The sequence below is a fragment of the Phocoena sinus genome, chromosome 2, assembly GCF_008692025.1.
Source record: "Phocoena sinus isolate mPhoSin1 chromosome 2, mPhoSin1.pri, whole genome shotgun sequence".
Lineage (NCBI taxonomy): Eukaryota > Metazoa > Chordata > Mammalia > Artiodactyla > Phocoenidae > Phocoena > Phocoena sinus.
This window is the reverse complement of record NC_045764.1, coordinates 38,108,934-38,128,756: the sequence shown is the minus strand read 5'-3', so window position 1 is coordinate 38,128,756 and position 19,823 is coordinate 38,108,934. Positions and strand designations below refer to the sequence as shown.

The window sequence follows — 19,823 nt, the reverse complement described above, 5'->3', positions numbered from 1 at the left end:
TCTGCCTTTTCTTTTTTTTTTTAACATTTACTTTTTTTATTTGGTTGTGCTGGGTCTTAGTTGCAGCTCACCAGCTCCTTAGTTGTGGCACATGGGCTCCTTAGTTATGGCATGCATGTGGGATCTAGTTCCCTGACTAAGGATCAAACCTAGGCTCCCTGCATTGGGAGCACAGAGTCTTAACCACTGTACCACCAGGGAAGTCCCCAATTTCTGCCTTTTAATTGAAACACTTGATCCATTTACATTTAATGTAGTTACTGATAAGGAAAGACTTCTGCCATTTTCTACTTATTTTTTTATATATCTTATACTTCTTTTGTTCTTTCATTTCTCTGTTACTGCCATTTTTGTAGATGATTTTTTATTTTTTGTAGTATATTGTTTCGATTCCCTTCATCTTTTTTTCTGTATATTTTCTAATTATTTTCTTAGTGTTTACCTTGGAGATTACAATTAACACCTTAAATTTAAACCTGTTGAATAATACGACTTAGTTTCAATAGTATACACTCTTTTCCTATATATTTCCATCATATTTAGCAAATTTACAACCATTATTTCTCCCGACTTTTTTCTGCCCTTTTCTCTCTTCTCCTTTTTCTTCTTCTAGGACTCCCGGTGTCTGTATATTGTTATGCTTGATGGTATCTCACAGGTCCCTTAAGCAGGCTTTGTTCATTTTTCTTCATCCTCTCTTCTTTCTGCTCAGATTGGATAATTTTGATTGTCTTATCTTCAAGTTTATTGATTCTTCTGCCTGCTCAAATCTGAGGTTGAGCCCCTCTAGTGAACTTTTCATTTCAGTTATTGTACTTTTCAGCTCAAAAATTTCTGTTTGGTTCCTTTATATAATTTCTGTCCCTTTATTGGTATTCTCATTTTATTTATCCATTGTTTTCCTTATTTCTTTTAATTCTTTGTTCTTTTTTTTTCCTTGAGCTCATTGAGCATGTTTAGAATATTTGATTTAATATATTTGACCAGTGATTCCAATGTCTGGGATTTCTCAAGGGTGGTTTCTGTCAAATTCTTTTTTCCCGGACACACTTTCCTGTTTCTTTGTATGCTTTATAATTCTTTTTTGAGAATTAGATATTCTGAATATTACAGTTGGTTAACTCTGGAGATCAAATTCTCCCACTTCTGAGGAATTGCTGATCTTTGCTTATTGAGGGCCTGTCCATTTGTGCGTTTTCCAAACTATTTTTTACAAAGCGTGTATTCCTTCTTGTGTGGTCACTGAAGTTTCTGTTCTGTTATCTCTGTGGTTAGCCAGTGACCTGACAAAGATTTCCTTAAGTGTCTGGCTCCAAAAAGGTGTTCCTGTCCCTCTAAATCTTCTGTTAGATGCAGTGGGGGAAAGCTGCTGCAGCCTGAGAGAGCAGAAATCAAGGCGAATGTCTGCACCAGCCCCACAGGACTCCACTCTCCAAAGCACACTGACTGAACCGTATAACCCCAAATTTGGAAGACAGGGTCCCCACTGTCTGCCCTACCACCAGCCAGCTGCTCCTAGAATGTGGGCCGCTGTCCCCACAGCTACAGCAGGGCTGAGTAAAGGAGGCTGGTAGCTGGTTCGTGCACGTCATTTACTTACTAAATATCAGCCTCTCCCTTCATCAGACACGTCCCCGGTTGTCATAAGTGCCAGTCAGGTTCCAGAGTTCCAAAATAGTTTACTCTGATAATTTTTTCCCTTAGTTTTCTAGTTGTTTTGTGGGAGGGACCAAACCCTAGAGCTTCCTACTTCCCTGTTTCATGTGATGTCACTTTTTCTAGGGGTTACAATTAAGTATCTTAATTTATCTAGTTGAGGTTAATACCAACTTAATTTCAGGAGTATACAAAAACTTTGCTCCTGTATAACTCTGTTTTCTATCCCATTCTTTGGGCTGTATTGTCATACAGATTACATGTTTATGCATTGTATGCCCATCAGTACATTTGTAATCATTGCTTTATCTTTTAACTCAAAGGAGAAAAGGATTACAAACAAAAATACTTTTTTTTTTTTTTGCTGTACGAGGGCCTCTCACTGTTGTGACCTCTCCCATTGTGGAGCACAGGCTCCGGACGTGCAGGCTCAGCGGCCATGGCTCACGGGCCCAGCTGCTCCGTGGCATGTGGGATCTTCCCGGACCGGGGCACGAACCCGTGTTCCCTGCGTCGGCAGGCAGACTCTCAACCACTGCACCACCAGGGAAGCCCCAAAGATACTTTTATTCTGTCCTTTGCATTTACTTGTATAGTTGCCTTTACAGTGCTCTTTAATTCTTCATGTGGATTCATGTTACTCTATAGTGCCCTTTCCTTTCATCCTGAGAGACTCCCTGTAGAACTGACATTACTCTTAGGGCTGGTCTGCTAGTGTCAGATTCTCTCAGTGTTGTTTTTTGGGTGTTTCTTTGGAGGTGGAGAGGATGTGCTGATTTCTCCTTCATGTTTGAGTAACAGTTTTAGAGGATATAGAATCCTTGAGTCTTTTTCTTTCAGCATTTTGCCTTTCATCACAGTGCCTTTTTGTTATCCTATGTTTCTGATGAGAAATCAGCTGTTAATCTTATTGAGGGTTCCTGGTACATGATGGATCACTGCTTTCTTGATTCTTTCAAGATTCTCTCTTCCCCTTTGGCGTCTAACAGTTTGATTATGATTTGTCTGGTGTGGATCTCTTTGACTTTATCATACTTAGGTTTGTTGAGCTTCTTGGCTACGTAATGTCTGTCATCAAACATCGGAAGTTTTCAGCCAGTATTTCTTCAAATATTTTTTCTGCCTCTTTGTCTCCTCTTCCTCCAGGACTTCCACTGTGTCTGTTATTATGCTTGATTGTGTCGTACGGGTGTCTGAGACTGTTCATTTTTCTTTTTTCTTTTTGTCCCTCAGACTGGATAATCTCAATTACTTGTTTTCAATTTTGTTGATTCTTTCTTCTGCCACCTCATATCAACTGCTGGGCCCCTCTAATGAGTTTTTCATTTTAGATAGTGTACTTTTCAACTTCAGAATTTCTATTTGGTTCTGTTTTTTTTGTTTGTTTGTTTTTTTAAATGGAAAGGACTTTGTTGGCTACTTTGTATGGGCCAGAAGCTGCTGTAAGCATTTACACAGATTTGCTCTTTTATTCCTAAATGCACACACACTTTTTTTATTATTATTAATTAATTTATTTATTTTTGCTGTGTTGGGTCTTAGTTTCTGTGCGAGGGCTTTCTCTAGTTGTGGCAAGCGGGGGCCACTCTTCATCGCGGTGCGTGGGCCTCTCACTATCACGGCCTCTCTTGTTGCAGAGCACAGGCTCCAGATGCGCAGGCTTAGTAGTTTGTGGCTCATGGGCCTAGTTGCTCTGCGGCATGTGGGATCCTCCCAGACCAGGGCTCGAACCTGTGTCCCCTGCATTGGTAGGCAGACTCCCAACCACTGCGCCACCAGGGAAGCCCTGGTTCTGTTTTTTAATGATATCTCTATTGACATTCTCTGTTTGGCAAGTCATCCGGCTCATTCATACATTCCTTTAGTTCTTTAGATATGATTTTTTTTTTTCCTTTGGACATATTTCAGATAGCTAATTTAAGGTCTTGGGCTAATAAATTCAATGTCTGGACTTCCTCAGGGATGCTTTCTGTTGAATGATTTTTTTTTTTTCCCACTGTGTGTGGGCCATTCTTTCTTGTTTCTTGTCTCATATTTTTTGTTGACAACTGGACATTTTAAATAATGAGTCAACTCTGACGATCAGATTGCCACTGCTCCAGGGCAGGGTTTGTTGTTACCATTACTGCTTTTGTTTGTTTACTTTCCTGAACTAAGTCTTTTAAGTCTATATTCTGTCATGTGTAGCCACTGAAGTCTCTGCTTGGTTAGCTTAGTGGTCAGCTAAGGGTTGGACAGAGATTTTCTTACATGCGCAGAACCAGTAAGTTTCCCAGCCTTTGCTGAGGGGCCCTATGTGTGCATTGGCTCGTGTCTTCAATACTCAGCCAGACATTTTACGACTCTTTCTGTTTTCCAGAGCCTCAAGGTCAGCCAGAGGTGACAGCTAAGGGCCTTTTTGGGTCCATCCTGGGCATGCACACAGCCCTACCACACATGTACTTTTAGGGTCCCAGAAGTGTGTCAGAAGTCAGCAGAGTCCCTTAGGGACATCTCACTCCCCAGTTTTCCCATCTAAACTTCTGGTCAGCTTGTGGTTTGCCCTAAGTATTATCACCACCTCAGGCAGCTGTGATGTTTACAGTTGCTGCTGATTGTTTTCAGTAAATGCTCCCTGGGAAAAAGTTGTTTGCATTGGATGAGTTCTGAGTCAGGTCAAATAAAGACAGGCCTTGTGAGTGGGATTTTCCAGGGAACCGCCAGACAGACCAAATAGTTATCTGGGAATGGGGCTTTGGAGGAGCTTGGATCCCATTCTGTTCCATCCAGAGGCTCCTGGGCTGTTGGTTTTCACTGTAATTATGGGCTTTTGGTTCTCAAGGCTACCACAGGCCTAGGGAGAGGAGGTTGGGATTGGGGCAAGTTAAAGTTCCACAAAGCTTGCTATTCTTAATGAGATTCAGCTGCTTTTGTTGAAAAAATACTCCCTGGATTGTTCCAAACTGGTTAATTCCCAGAGTTCTGGAAAAATTGATTTTGAATTTTTGCCAGTGTTCTCGTTCCTTTAATGGAGGAGAGTTTTTTTTAAGAGGTCCTTACTCCACATTCCTGCTGACATCACTCCTCTTTCTAGTCATTTTTATCTCCCTTAAAACCAGTCCTCCCATGAGTAGCTTGCATACCTACTCTATTGAGAAAACTTATGCCAGAGCATGTTAGATTTATCGTTATATTAAATATCTTATTGCATGACACATCAGCATTTTCACATGCTTTATTTCATTTAATCATAAATACAAGAACCACCAATAGGTGCACAGGTGTGTTAGCCCAAATAAATGAGAACTTTTCACTTTTTCAGGAATATTATCTTAAAATTTTATAATATTTTACATTGGCTTATTTATTATTAAACTCTAATAGTGCTGATAAATTGTTATATCATGTTAAATTGAGCCTTATGGTTAGACCTTGGTCCAAAAGACCATTAAGAGCCACTCTGGCTAAACATTAGACCATATTTAAGTTCAAACTGTTCCCTTTGCCTTGCTCTTCCTTCTTGATAAGATTATGTGAAATTTATCCTTTTTACATTTTAGGTTATCGCAAGCTGCTAACCAAGAGTGTGGCCGAGACTCCAGTACATAAGCAAATCTCCAGAAGGCTGCTTCATAGACAGATCAAGGGCAGGTAAATGACATCCTTGTCTATCTTCTTCATACACCTGCACAGCCCTCCTAATCTTATGGGCCATGTTTACCTTCTCATGACCTTTGTGACTCTAGTCTCAACTGTGTTGCTTATAACCAAAGAGCATTCTGTAGATTTTATGGGGGCTGGAGATCCGTACAGAATGCACTCTTTGTGTCTCGCCTCTTTCACTTGACATAATTATTGAGATTTATCCATGTTGCATATATCAATAGTTCCATTTTATTGCTGAGTAGTATTCCATTTGAATGCATACTGCATGATTTAAAAATCTATTCATGTGTTGACCTGGGGAAGGAGGGAGTCTAACTGCCAGGCAAGGCTGGAAGTCTGGGATCCCAACTTGGCCTGTGGTGGGACCACAGCTTGCCATGACACTTGGAGTAGGGCAGTTCTGGTCTGAAAGTTTCTGTCTTGCTTGGCTGCCTCTTTCCTGGTTCTTTGGCTAAGGAGAGCTAGCTATCCTTAGGGCAGTTTTCATCTGCACCTCTTGGTGTATCGGGGTTGTCAGGTTGTCGAGCGCCCAATCTAGGAGCTCTGGGGGCTCGCTGCCCTGTCTCTCCTCAGGTACTAAAGTCCCAAGCCTCTTCTCTCCACCTTTGAGAGTCTTAGGCTTCCTTTATATGTAATATCCAGGGTTCTTAGCTGTACATAACAGGGAGAATGGGGAGAAGTGCATCTATCTACTCCTTCTTGTCAAGGCTCCATCTGGACATTATTTGTGTGTGGATTTTACACACTTGTGCATGTTTATCTACAGGGTAAATTGTAAGAAGTGAAATTTGTGGGTCAGAAGGTATACATATTTTTAACTTTATATTGTCAAACTGCTTTCCAAAAAAAAATATTCTTACCATTTCATTCTTGACAGTAATGTGTGAGAGTGCTTGCCAAAGACCACTTGTGGTCTTTGTTACCTTGTGAGGTGTGAACCTGTAGCTCTTTGACATGCGTCATTTGAGTGGTGTTGAATAATCCTTGTACTTGCTGTTCCTCAAGGTCCTCTGACCCTGGTCCTGAAATTGACGTTGTTGAAGAGTCCCCAGAAAAAGGAGAAGATGGTATTACCTACTTTTGTTTTTTTTTTAGGGTTCTCAGTTTTTGTGTTTCCTCTACTTTCTGTGAAAGCTATTCTATACTGGTATTATCGCTCAGCATAGCCTAAGATACTTTACAGACATTATGACAGCTCTGGGCCCACAACATATATCAGTACATATTTACTGGTGAATGGTCTTTTACATAGAATGTACTGAGAGTTTCTGGAGAAGAAATATTTTTACACAAGAGAAATGGGATTCAGAGTGAAAGCTAAACTACTACGTTAATATAAAGTGCTGTGGCTTTTTAAAAAATATATATTTATTTGTTTATTTTGGCTGCACCGGGTCTTAGTTGCAGCATGCAGGATCTTTTAGTTGTGGCATGCGGACCCTTAGTTGCGGCATGCGTGCGGGGTCTAGTTCCCCGACCAGGGATTGAACTTGGGTCCCCCTGCATTAGGAGCGTGGAGTCTTACCCACTGGACTACCAGGGAAGTCCCCTGTGCCTTATTTTTGAAGTATACATGATGATGGGGCTTCCCTGGTGGTGCAGTGGTTGAGAGTCCGCCTGCCGATGCAGGGAACACGGGTTTGTGCCCCGGTCTGGGAAGATCTCACGTGCCACAGAGTGGCTAGGCCTGTGAGCCATGGCCGCTGAGCCTGTGCGTCCAGAGCCTGTGCTCCACAACAGGAGAGGCCACAACAGTGAGAGGCCCGCGTACCACACAAAAAAAGTATACATGATGAAGGAGGGGTTTCCAAAAACTAACTTCTTTAAATCAAGTAGTTTATGTTTATTGTAGAAAAATTAGAAAACACAGAGAAGCCAAGAATTTAATTATCACTTGGTAATCCCACAAATTAGAAATAAGTCTGTTGAGGGAGGAGATATGGGGATATATGTATACATATAGCTGATTCACTTTGTTATACAGCAGAAACTAACACACCATAGTAAAGCAATTGTATTCCAATAAATGTTTTAAAAAAGAAAGAAAAAACTATTAACATTTAGCTTTAATAATACTCTTACAGGTGTTGTTTCTATACAAATATGTGTAACATAAATATGAAAACTCTTTTTTAAACTTTTTAACAACTCACACTATACAAACCTTTTTTCACTCTACATCATTCTTAAAGGTGGCAGGTTATGAAATTTCTGCAGATTATAGTGGGGGGGGTCAGGGTTTTTTTGGGTTTTGGTTTTTGTGGGGGGTTTTTTTTTGTTGTTTTTTTGGTACTTTGTTGGGGCCACGTATCATATCCCTCTTAGCTTTGTCTCACTTCAGAGAGCTCAAAGCCAATAGCTTGTCAAATTTCCATCTTGTATGTGGTGTTACATAAATCTTACCCATTTAATATGTGGGGAAATGTCAAGCTTGCATTTCTTGTCAGAACTAACTGTGATTAGTTCTTGTAGAAATAAGTTTGAGACGAAGTCCTCGAATCAAGCAGTTGGCATTCAGCAGGAAAAATTCTGGTTCCTTCTACTCTGTGTCTCAACCAAAGTCTCGAAGTATACAACGAGTTCACTCATTCCAGCAAGTCAAGTCAGGTAACAATGCTTGCCTACCTTTCTTCAGAGGTCCATGCAGATTTGGTGGGGAGTGTTGTTGGGAAAAGAATGAAGTTTGACGTTGGAGAAATAGAATAGGTATAAATATTTGAGGTTCAGAGTGATGACCAGATGAACAATCCATGGCCACCGTTTTCAGAGTCATCCCTTTAGATTCCAACGGCTGGCTGTCCACATTATCCTTGTGGGTAATTCATTCATTCAAGAGGAAATTACCTGTAATTTCTACCATATGTTCAGATCCTACAGAAAGGCATCTCCAGGTGGAAGGTGCTGTTTGTCCTTCATTCTTTTATCATTATTAGCTTGGATTATCAGATATGTCTTTTTATATTTGCCTTTGCAAATTAAATTATTTCAGTTGCCTACATCTCCTAACACAGGGACTGGGCTTGATATGCAATGTTAAAATTCAAGAAGGCAGCAATTATTGGACTGCTGTCATAATTAGGTGGGATCTGCCCCTATTTGCTCTAAAAGAATTATCATCTTTCTCGTATGGACTGGCTGTTTTATGGGTATTTGGTGCGGGAGGCGGGTGGGGCGCACAGGAGTTGAGAAAGAATGAAATATTGTAACTGTTTTTGACTTGCAGACCAAAGAGAAAATTCTCCAATCCAAAGTATTCGGTCTCCCAAGAGGCTTCTTTTCGGGGCAGTGTCTGAGATGATCAGTCCCTCTGAGAAGGGTTCAGCTCGAATTAAAAGGCCTTCAGGAAACACATTGGGTTCTGAAATACCTATAGCTTATCAGGTATAAAATTACGATGATGTTTCAGATAGTATAGTTTGGGGAGCATGTAGTCATGGACAAGGAAAACCACTGAGTCCAGTAGGGAAGAGAAGATAATAACAGATGTGAGGTGGTTGGGGTTGACTTGAATGAATGATTATTGGGTGTATGGGGACTTAGGTAGCAGTTGGGCTGAGGCCAAGGTGGCAGGGAGGAGATCGAAAGATCTCGCCCTACTCTCTTGGCTTCATCTTCCATTTATATTGGACACTACGTATGTATCCTTCTGAAATGTGCAGTAGCATTCATCTGTTTCTGTTAGATTGCCCACTCGATCCAGTCACCCATGTTAGAAACCTGGGAGTCATCCTGGACTTTCCCCTCTCCTCAGGCCTAGCTACTCAATTAGTCCTGCCCATTTTACTGACAAACTATCTCATACCCATTCCCTCTTCTCCATCCCTGCAGTTCCTGCCCTAGTTCAGTTCTGCCTGGAACACTTCAATAGCCTCTTCTCTCTCAAATTCATCCTGTCCCCAGAGGTCAGAGGGACCTTTGTGACCCCATTGGACGCTCCTCTGACCACATCACTTTGCTTGAAGCTCTACAGACTCTTCATCTGTTAAAGCAGGGTTTTCTAAGTTTTCCTGAAATGGAACCCTGTGTTCAAAGATAATAATCTTTGTTTGGAAACCCAAAAACTGCTTAGAGGATGGAGGAGGATACGGAGGGAACTGTGGGGAAGGGTTTGAAAACCACAGATCTATAGAACCATGTTCATTCTCCTCCCTGGACAGGCAAGGACCTCCATGATCTGATCCCTGCTCAGCCATCTCTGCTTCACACTCCACCTTCCCAGCAGCCTCAGGATGCACACAACTGCTGTTTTTTGCTTTTGTGCCTTTGCTTACACTGTTTTCTATGCCTGAAGTTCCCTCTCCCCCACTTTCCCACCTTTTGTCTTCACGTGCTGACACCCATTCTTTTAAGACCTGACTCGCTATTCCTATTCCCTCTTTCTCCCCTTTGCTGGGTTAGATAGCCAACCCTCCCAGTGCTCCCATATTGTCCCATGCGTGCCCCTGTCATTGCATTGGCCATACTATTTATCTGTCTGTATCCCACATGAAATGCCAACTAGACCAGGACTCCCTTGAGATGATCAGATAAGATTAAACAATAGGTGTTGGACCTCCTTACCTGTTGGAGTATTTAACTGCATTTTTGCAAGAAGGAAGGGAAGTTTTTTGCTGGAGAGTTTCCTTTCTGAGATGTTATCTTTGAGGCTGTGCCTTATATATCCATATATTCCATGTTCCACCTCATCCCCCCGGGCCTCCTCCCGCACACATTGCCTAGCACATAGCAGGTACTTAAAAGCACATGTTGAATGCAGATCAACAGCAGGTGATGTGGCTCTGAAAGGTTACTTTAGGCAAAGATCAGAAATAGTTGTCTCATTGAAGAAGATAGCTGTGAGTAGTGGAGTGACATAGAGTTAGAGGCAAAGCATGTTTTAGCTGTAGTATGCAAATTATTAAAACTATTTGTCTTAGGAGAAGAAACTAAGATTGGATACAGCGCTTGGTGCTAGAAAAAGTGGACATGTAAAATCTGGGTCATGTTTTGGAAGTGGAAACGGTGTCACTATACGAAATCCAACTTAAGATCATTCCTTTGGCTGACTATAAATCTTCCAAATTTGACTTTTTAATCATCTTAGACATTATTAAAACACTCTTCAGAGAATATGGGTTATGATGTTCAAGCACTGAAATAAGCATTTTTCTTTACAGACTCCTGAGAAGAGTTACAGGAAATCTCCGGTCTTTTCTAAAGCTACACCAAGAAAGTTCCCTCATACGCCACGAACTCCGTTGCGCACTCCTGAAAGGCTGCAAAAATCCCCTGCCAAACAGGTCCTTTTTAAGGAGTTCTTAAAAGACTTCTCACACGGCTGGCATTCGCCATCTCGACGAAAAGCCACTCCTCAGAAAGGACACTCCCTGGCAGAAAGTCACTCTCCTCTTGAAAAAATACCGAGAACTCCCCAAAGACAAGGTGGTCAGCCACCTAGATTTTTGCAGAATTCTGCTTGGCCACGTTTGGTGAATTCCAGTCCAGAAAGCACCTCCTGTCCGGCAGCCCTGGTTTCGTCAACTGCCCAGACCAGGAGTGAGTGTCTGACTCCCATCAAATACTCTCCTCGAATCCCTCTGAGGGCAGCAGCCTCGGGGGTCCAAAGACGAGCTGCCTTCGTAGGCACACCTCCAAGTCAGAAACGCCAACTCCTGCGTGGCTCCGGAGCGTCTCAGGCAGAGAAACTGGCGCAGCCATGGAATGATGCTGTCAGAACCCCAGAGAAACCAGGGAACACAGCTCTGACTTCTCCAAAGAAACCTGTTCCCTCTCCTTCATGTGGTATTTCCGAGAAGACTCCATTTGGGAATTTTTCTATAGAATCTCCTCCCTCTGGAGAACTGGATTGGCAAGAGGCCCAGAAATCACCCAGTGTAGCCACATCTCCCTCCTGTCCTGCTCCCTCGACTCCCTACAAAGCCTCACAGATAGCTAGATCTGACCTCCTACCGCCTCCACCCCCTTCTAAAATTGGGAAAAGGCATAATAAGACTTCTAAAACAGAAAGAGACTTCCAGGAGGGCCAGCCTAACAGCTCTGCTGTTCTCAGAGTTGCCACAACTGACAACCCAGCTGCCATCACAGATGCTAGAAAGAACCAGAAGGAAGCGACCCTCTCTCCTCCATCTCCTCCTGAAAGACATAGTTACCCTGGGACTGGCTTTGGGAGTCACTGGCATACATCCTCTCCTTTGCTTATTGCAAGAGACTCGGAGTATCTCACTCTCCTGGATGAAGCTGCTGAGCACCATAGCAGTGATAACTTAAAAAGCAACATTTCACCAGTGGAAGAAGGTGAGGGGTCAAGGATGGGTACTTATGAGAAGCCGTCTCTGTGTAACCCTGGGATTCCTCCCTCTTCTCCTTCCTCTGGGCCCAGCTCTCCCCTGACACCCTGCTACGACCTGCGCTGCACTGCAGACAGGAAGCGGCGCCAGGCTGCTGCCCAACTAGAGAATCTGCAGGCGTCAGCCTGGCCCTCCAGAGCCTCTACCAGCCCACAGACCTATGAGGTTGAGCTGGAGATGCAAGCTTCTGGCCTTCCCAAGCTTCGAATTAAAAAGATAGACCCCAGCTGTCTGTCAGAAGCTGAGCCTCTGCGAAAGGAGGAGAGCTCTCTGGGAGAGGAGAGCTGCCTCCCTGGTCTCGGCGTGCCCAGGGCCAGCAAGTCCTCAGGCAAACCCGAAGCCACCTACCTGTCGCCCCCCTGCCTTCGCCCCTCACACGGCACCCCCGGCAAGAGCGGGGGACAGACCTATATCTGCCAGTCCTGTACCCCCACCCGCTGCCCATCTAGTACCCCCTCTCCATTTCAGACAGAAATTGGGGTTCCTTGGACACCATCCCCCAAGCACAGCGGGAAGACAACTCCTGACACAATTAAAGACTGGCCCCGCCGGAAGAGGGCAGTGGACTGCAGCCTCAGCTGCTCTGCTGGGAGGAGCGAGGGCGGTACAGACCTTCCTGGGGGAGTGTCGCTGCTGGAGCCGGAGGGGAAGGAGCGAGGCCTTGAACTCAGCATCACCAAGACCCCCATCTTGGGGGATTTTGAGCTCGAGGGGGTGTGTCAGCTGCCAGACCAGTCACCTCCCAGGGACAGTGAGCCTAAGGCTGAGGAAGCCTTCTCCTGGGGACAGTTTGGGTTGGGATCTCGGAAGAGACTCCTTTCTGCCAAGGAGGAGGCTGAGTGTCAAACCAAAAGAGTCTGTGACAAGCAGAGAGGAGACTCCCAAGTCGGTAAGAGTGAAGACAGGTCTCCAGGCACGGGTGTGCGACAGCTCCCCTCCACGGCAGGCGACGAGGTGTTTGTTTCAGGTGAGTTGGCCCCGTGCAGCTCTGTCGGGTGTGTTGGTCAGGAGGCACTGCAGAGACGCCTACTGGGAAGGCTGGGGCTTCCTTGTGAGGGCTGCGGGCTGTGTTGACTGTGCCGTTGCTGCAGGTGCCACCCCGCCTCCCGGCTGTGCCGTGTGGAGCTGCCTCTCTGCCAGCGGTCTGCAGGCGCTGACCCACTCTCCACTGCTGTTCCACGGGAAGGCACCCTCCTCTCAGTGTAAAGACACCAGAGGTAATTTGTTGAAGGTCCTAGAGATGTTACCAGGATCAATCTTCTATCCTTTGGTTAGCTCTCCCAAGCTAGCTCGGGGTTTTCAGGCACTTGCATCTTGCAGGAGTCGTAGGGACTGCCACAGTTTGGGATGGTTTTATCCCTGCAGTGTCATGTGCCCTTCCCAGAGAAATACCACTTTAGAACTTATGTGTATTTGAACCAAAAAACCCCTCAATATCCTACCAAATTACTTCAGCTTCTTGAAGACAGTGACAGAAACTGGCACACAATCACTTCCTGCTCGTCTGTGGTCACTGGGATCTGAGGGGAAAGCAGCACGAGTGGTAGGTGGTGTGTGCAGAGCCAGCCATTTCCCCTCGGGGGTTATACCCCTGTGTTTCCATACATTCAGTCTGAGAACGGACTGGCTATTATAATCAGCCTTCAGACCCTAGGATTCCCCTCGACCCCACCTGGAAAGAACGGGATTCACCCTGTTAGCTGCACTGGTTAGAGAGGTTTCCTCCTTCTGCTAGAACTGCAGCAGGGTGCAGGAGGTGGGGCTCTTCAGTGGCTCTCTTCCCTCAAGACCATGATAGAAATCATGCAAAACAGCAAAACTGCCACAGATCTGAGACAAAAAGAACTGCATAGTATCAAACTGCAGTACCACAGGTATTCTGTGTTTTCACAATTACTTGTTGCTGTCAGCTCCATGCTGACAGTAAGGGCGGAGGGCCTTGAAAAAGTATAGGTAGTGTGTCTGTGGGAGAAGAGAACCTACAAGCAATGCTGGTTTTAAGTCCATCTTAACGTGTAACCCTCTGCAGTAGAAACCCATTTTCTTTTGTTCTGTTCTCAGTTACTTCCTGTATGCTAAGTCCTTCTGCCTTTTTCTAGATGAGGATGTGGATGTATCCTCCCCCACGGCAGAAGACTCTCCTTTCAGCCGAGCATTCTCCAGGAGACGTCCCATCAGCAGAACTTACATACGGAAGAAGCTGATTAGCTAGTTAGGATGGAACTGGTTGGGGGACTTATAACTACAAACACTACTGAGCTTGCCCAGAGCTACCGCACTTCTTAACAGAAGTGTTCTGACAGCAGTTTTCTCTGGATGTACAAGGAATTCCAGATATGTATCTTAAAAGAATTCTTAGTAATGTACCCAGAAACTCAGTTCATTTGAGCCAGGGCCCTACTGGTCTGCTCATCATATGTAACCCTCAGTTTGCTGCACAGAAACAGGAATAACCAAGGCTTAATGGAACTTAGGAAATTTAAAACATGAAGGTGAGGTCAGCCAGGTCCCCATGGGCATAAAGAAACTGGGGCCTGGTCCCAAGCCTCCTTTACCATGATCAGCTTTCAGATTCCCACGTGAATGCCTTCAACTTTTCAAATCCCCCTTGTGGAGTCTGTCCACCTCCAAGCCCAGCCCTAACCCACAATGCCTGCCCTGCCCTTAGTAAGGTGGTATAGCTGGTGGTGTAACTCAGAGGCAGCCTGGGAGTCAGAACCAGACAAGGAACTGTTAAGATCAGGATCCGATTCCACCCCACCCCAGCTGTGACCATGGCAAGTTCAGACCACTCTGCTTCACTTACGAAATGGGCGAAGGACCCCTACACATCGGTCCCTCACAGAGCTGCTATAGGCCAGGAGCCCAAGACAGAGGCAGTGCCTGGAGATGGAAGCAGCATCCACCAAACAGAAGACTGGCATGGGGGCAGAATAAATCTTTTGCATTCCCTGTGTAACAATAAAATCATCTCTAGCTACTTGGCATTCAGTGCATTTCTGTATAACATTCCAGCCTGAGGTTAAATGTGACCATGGTCCAGCTCTAGTGGTTTCTGGAGCAGCCACATCTCAAGGTCTGCCCCGAGAGTCGGCTAGTCCCTGGCACAGTTCCCACCATTCACAGGGAGACTCACCTGAGTCGTGGATATGCCCAGAGCACCCAGTGGACCAGTGTGCTGTCAAGTCTTGGCCAGGAGCTTCGCTAACAGCTGATTCAATGGTCTCATGGTCTCTGAAAAACTTTCAAGCCTGTTGTTCTGTTCCCAAACCTGAGTCTTACTATGATCTTCTTGTAAATCAAACTAAGTGAAAACTCCCATTTCTCCCTCCAGAGATTACTGTCATTTATTTTAAAATGGTTTTCGAAAATCTTTATACTACTAAGCTTTTCAGTCCCCCCACCCCCAATATACATAAGACCATTTAAACCACAACCCTGTGGCCATTGACTGTTCTGTGACAAGCCTTGGCTGAACTTCAGAACCAATAGCACACACATCAGCGTGAGACTAGAATCATCCTTCTGAAACTCAAGCCAAAAGGTGGCAGAAGGAGAGAGACAAGATGGCAGAGTAGGACTTGAGCTCACCTCCTCTCACGAAAACACCAAAATCACAACTGACTGCTGAACAACCATCAACAAAAAAGACTTGAACCTACCAAACAAGATATTCTACACCCAAAGACCAAGAAGAAGCCACAAGACAGGAGGAGGGGCACATTAGTGATATAATCAAATCCCATACCTGTGGAGTTTCTCCCACATAAGTGAGAGTTCTGAGCCCCACGTCAGGCTCCCCAGCCTGGGGGTCTGGCATTGGGAGAAGGAGCCCCCAGAGCATTTGGCTTTGATGGCCAGCTAGACTTGAGTACAGGAGCTCCACAGGACTGGGGGAAACAGGGACTCCATTCTTAGCACACAAAATGTTCACAAGCACTGGGGCCCAGGACAAAGCAGTAACTCCATTACAGCTTGGACCAGACCTACCTGTGGATCTTAGAGGATCTCCTGGGGAGGTGGGGGTCAGCTGTGGCCCATTGTGGGGACAACGACACTAGCAGTGGATACCCCAGGCAACACTCATTGGTGTGAGCTCTCCCAGAGGTTGCCATTTGGCCATCAAGACCTGGCCCTGCCCAACAGCTTGCAGGCTCCAGTGCTGGGATGCCTCAGGCCAAACAACCAATAGGGTGGGAACACAGCCCCACTCATCAGCAAACAGGCTGCCTAAAGTCATCCAGAGCCAATAGCCTATAAACACCCTTTGACATGGCTCTGTCCACCTGAGGGACAAGACCCAGCTCCACTCACCAGTGGGCAGGCACCAGTCCCTCCCACCAGGAAGCCTGCACAAGACTCTTAGACCAACCTCACCCACCAGCAGGTAGGTACCAGTACCAAGTATTAAAATCCTGCAGCCTGAGAAATGGAGACCACAGACAAAGTTAGACAAAATGAGACGGCACAGAAATATGTTCCAGACAAAGGAACAAGATGAAACCACAGAAGAACAACTAAGTGAAGTGGAGATAGGCAATCACCCTGAAAAAGAATTCCGAGTAACGATAGTAAAGATAACAAGATCTCAGAAAAAGAATGGAGGCACAATACTGAAAGGATACAAGAAATGTTTAATAAAGAGCTAGAAACTTTAAAAAACAGAGATGAACAATAACAAACGAAAAATACACTAGAAGGAATCAATAACAGAATGAGACAGAAGAACGAATAAGTGAGCTGGAAGACAGATTAGTGGAAATTACTGCTGTGAAAGAGAATAAAGAAAGAAGAATGAAAAGAAATGAGGACAGTCTCAGAGCCTGGGACAACATTAAATGCACCAACATTTGCATTATAGTGGTCCCAGAAGGAGAAGAGAAAAGGGGTCTGAGAAAATATTTGCAGAGATAATAGCTGAAAACTTCCCTAACATGGGAAAGGAAACACTCAAGTCCAGGAAGCACAGAGAGTCCCATCAGGATAAACCCAAGCAGGAACACGCTGAGACACATATTAATCAAACTGACATAAATGAAAAACAGAGAAAATATTAAAAGCAACCAAGCAGGAACACGCTGAGACACATATTAATCAAACTGACATAAATGAAAAACAGAGAAAATATTAAAAGCAACAAGAGAAAAGCAACAAACAACATGCAAGGGAGTTTCAGCTGATTTTTCAGCAGAAACTGCAGGCCACAAGGAAGTGGCATAATTTATTTAAAGTGATGAAAGGGAAAAACCTACAACCAAGAATACTCTTAACTCTACCCAGCAAGGCTCTCGTTCAGATTTGACGGAGAAATGAAAAGCTTTACAGACAAGCAAAAGCTAACAGAATTCAGCACCACCAAACCAGCTTTACAACAAATGCTAAAGGAACTTACTGAGGCAGAAAAGAAGGCCACAACTAGAAACAAGAATATTACAAATGGGAAAGCTCACCAGTAAAGACAAATATACTGAAAAGGTAGAAAATCATCCACACACAAATATGATATCAAAACCATCACTGTGAGGAGAATATAAATGCAGGATATTGGAAAAGCATTTGAAATTAAGAGACCAGCAACTAAAAACAATCTTGTATATATATAGACTGCTATATCAAAACCTCACAGTAACTGCAAACCAAAAATCTACAATAGATACACAGACAAAAAGAAAAAGCAATCCAAACACAACACTAAAGATAGTCATCAAATCACAAGAGAAGAGAACAAAAGAGGAAGGGAAGAAAAAAGACCTACAAAAACAAATCCAAAACATGATGGCAATAAGAACATACATATTGATAATTTCCTTAAATGTAAATGGATTAAATGAGCCAACCAAAAGGCATAGACTGGCTGAATGGATACAAAAACAAGACCCATATATATGCTGTCTACAAGAGACCCACTTCAGATCTAGGGACAGATAAAGACTGAAAGTGAGGGGATGGAAAAAGGTATTCCATACAAATGGAAATCAAAAGAAAGCTGGAGTAGCAATACTCAGACAAAATAGACTTTAAAATAAATACTGTTACAAGAGACAAAGAAGGACACTACATAATGATCAAGGGATCAATCCAAGAAGATATAACAATTATAAATATATATGCCTACAAAATAGGAGCACCTCAACATTTAAGGCAAATGCTAACAGCCATAAAACGAGGAACTGACATTAACACAATAATAGTGGGGGACTTTAACACACCATTTACATCAATGGACATTATCACCCAGACAGAAAATTAGTAAGGAAACAGGCCTTAAAGGACACATTAGACCTGATGGGCTTAATTGATATTTACAGAACATTCCATCTGGAAGCAGCAGAATACACATTCTTCTCAAGTATGCATGGAACATTCTCCAGGATAGATCATATGCTGGGCCACAAAGCAAGCCTCCATAAATTTAAGAAAATTGAAATCGTATCAAGCATCTTCTCCAACCACAACACTATGAGATTAGAAATCAATTACAGGAAAAAAAAAAAAAACCTGTAGAAAAGTGCAAACATATGGAGCTAAACAATGTTACTAAACGACCAATGGATCACTGAAGAAGTCAAAGAGGAAATCAAAAAATACTTAGGGACAAATGACAACAAAAACACGATGATCCAAAACCTATGGGACACAGCAAAAGCAGTTCTAAGAGGGAAGTTTATAGCAATGCTATCTTACCTCAGGAAACAAAAAATTCTCAAACAACCCAACCTTATACCTAAAGCAACTAGAGAAAGAAGAACAAGTAAAACCCAAAGTTAGTAAAAGGAAAGAAATCATCACAATCAGAGCAGAAATAAATGAAATAGAAACAAAGAAAACAATAGAAAAGATCAATAAAACTAAAAGTTCATTCTTTGAAAAGACAGGCAAAATTGATAAAACTTTAGCCAGACTCATCAGAAAAAAAAGGGAGAGGGTTCAAATCAATAAAATTAGAACCGAAAAAGAAGTTACAACTGACACCACTGAAATACAAAGGACCATAAGAGACTACTACAAGCAACTATATGCCAATTAAATGGACATTCTAGAAGAAATGGACAACTTCTTAGAAAGGTACAACCTTCTAAGACTGAACCAGGAATAAATAGAAAATATAAACAGACCAGTCACAAGTACTGAAATTGAAACTGTGATTTAAAAACTTCCAACAAACAAAAGTCCAGGACCAGATGGTTTCACAGGTGAATTCTATCAAACATGTAAAGAAGAGTTAACACCTATCCTCCTGAAACTATTCCAAAAAATTGCAGAGGAAGGAACACTCCCAAACTCATTCTATATGGCCACCATCACCCTGATACCAAAACCAGACAAAAATACCACAAAAAAAGAAAATTACAGGCCAATATCACTGATGATAAAAAAATCCTCAACAAAATACTAGCAAACAGAATCCAACAATACATTAAAAGGATCATACACCATTATCAAGTAAGATATATACCAGGGATGCAAGCACTTTTCCATATCTGCAAATCACTCAGTGTGATACACCACATGAACAAACTGAAGAATAAAACCCATATGATCATCTCAGTAGATGCAGAAAAAGCTTTTGACAAAATTCAACACCCATTTATGATAAAAAAAAAAAACTCTCCAGAAAGTGGGCCTAGAGGGAACTTATCCCAACATAATAAAGAATTAAAATATGACATATGACAGACACACAGCTAACATCATTCTCAATGGTGAAAAGCTGAAAGCATTTCCACTAAGATCAGGAACAAGACAAGGATAGCCACTCTTGCCACTTTTATTCAACATAGTTTTGGAAGTCCTAGCCTCAGCAATCAGAGAAAAAAAATAAAAGGAACCCAAGTTGGAAAAGAAGTACAACTGTCACTGTTTGCAGATGACATGATACTATACATAGAAAATCCTAAAGATACTGCCAGAAAACTACTAGAGCTCATCAATGAACTCAGTAAGGTTGCAGGATACAAAATTAATGCACAGAAATCTCTTGTATTCCTATATATTAACAATGAAAGATCAGAAAGAGAAATTAAGGAAACAATTCCATTCACCATTGCAACAAAAAGAATAAAATACCCAGGAATAAACCTACCTAAGGAGGCAAAAGACCTGTACTCTGAAAACTATAAGATGCTGATGAAAGAAATTGAAGATGACACGAACAGTTGGAAAGATATACCATGT

General features: G+C 43.1%; 1 protein-coding gene across 1 annotated transcript in view; it reads left to right on the top strand.

Moving 5' to 3' along the window:
* The window catches only part of TICRR (TOPBP1 interacting checkpoint and replication regulator), a 51,854-nt gene extending 37,080 nt beyond the window's left edge, over positions 1–14,774 (top strand). Inside the window, exons 16-22 of the mRNA XM_032623853.1 lie at positions 5,196–5,286; positions 6,307–6,368; positions 7,774–7,908; positions 8,525–8,682; positions 10,458–12,615; positions 12,740–12,865; positions 13,748–14,774. Of these exons, the coding sequence (XP_032479744.1) occupies positions 5,196–5,286; positions 6,307–6,368; positions 7,774–7,908; positions 8,525–8,682; positions 10,458–12,615; positions 12,740–12,865; positions 13,748–13,860 (2,843 nt within the window). The 3' untranslated portion in view covers positions 13,861–14,774. The remainder of the gene's footprint in view (positions 1–5,195; positions 5,287–6,306; positions 6,369–7,773; positions 7,909–8,524; positions 8,683–10,457; positions 12,616–12,739; positions 12,866–13,747) is intronic.
* The last annotated feature ends 5,049 nt before the right edge of the window (positions 14,775–19,823 follow it).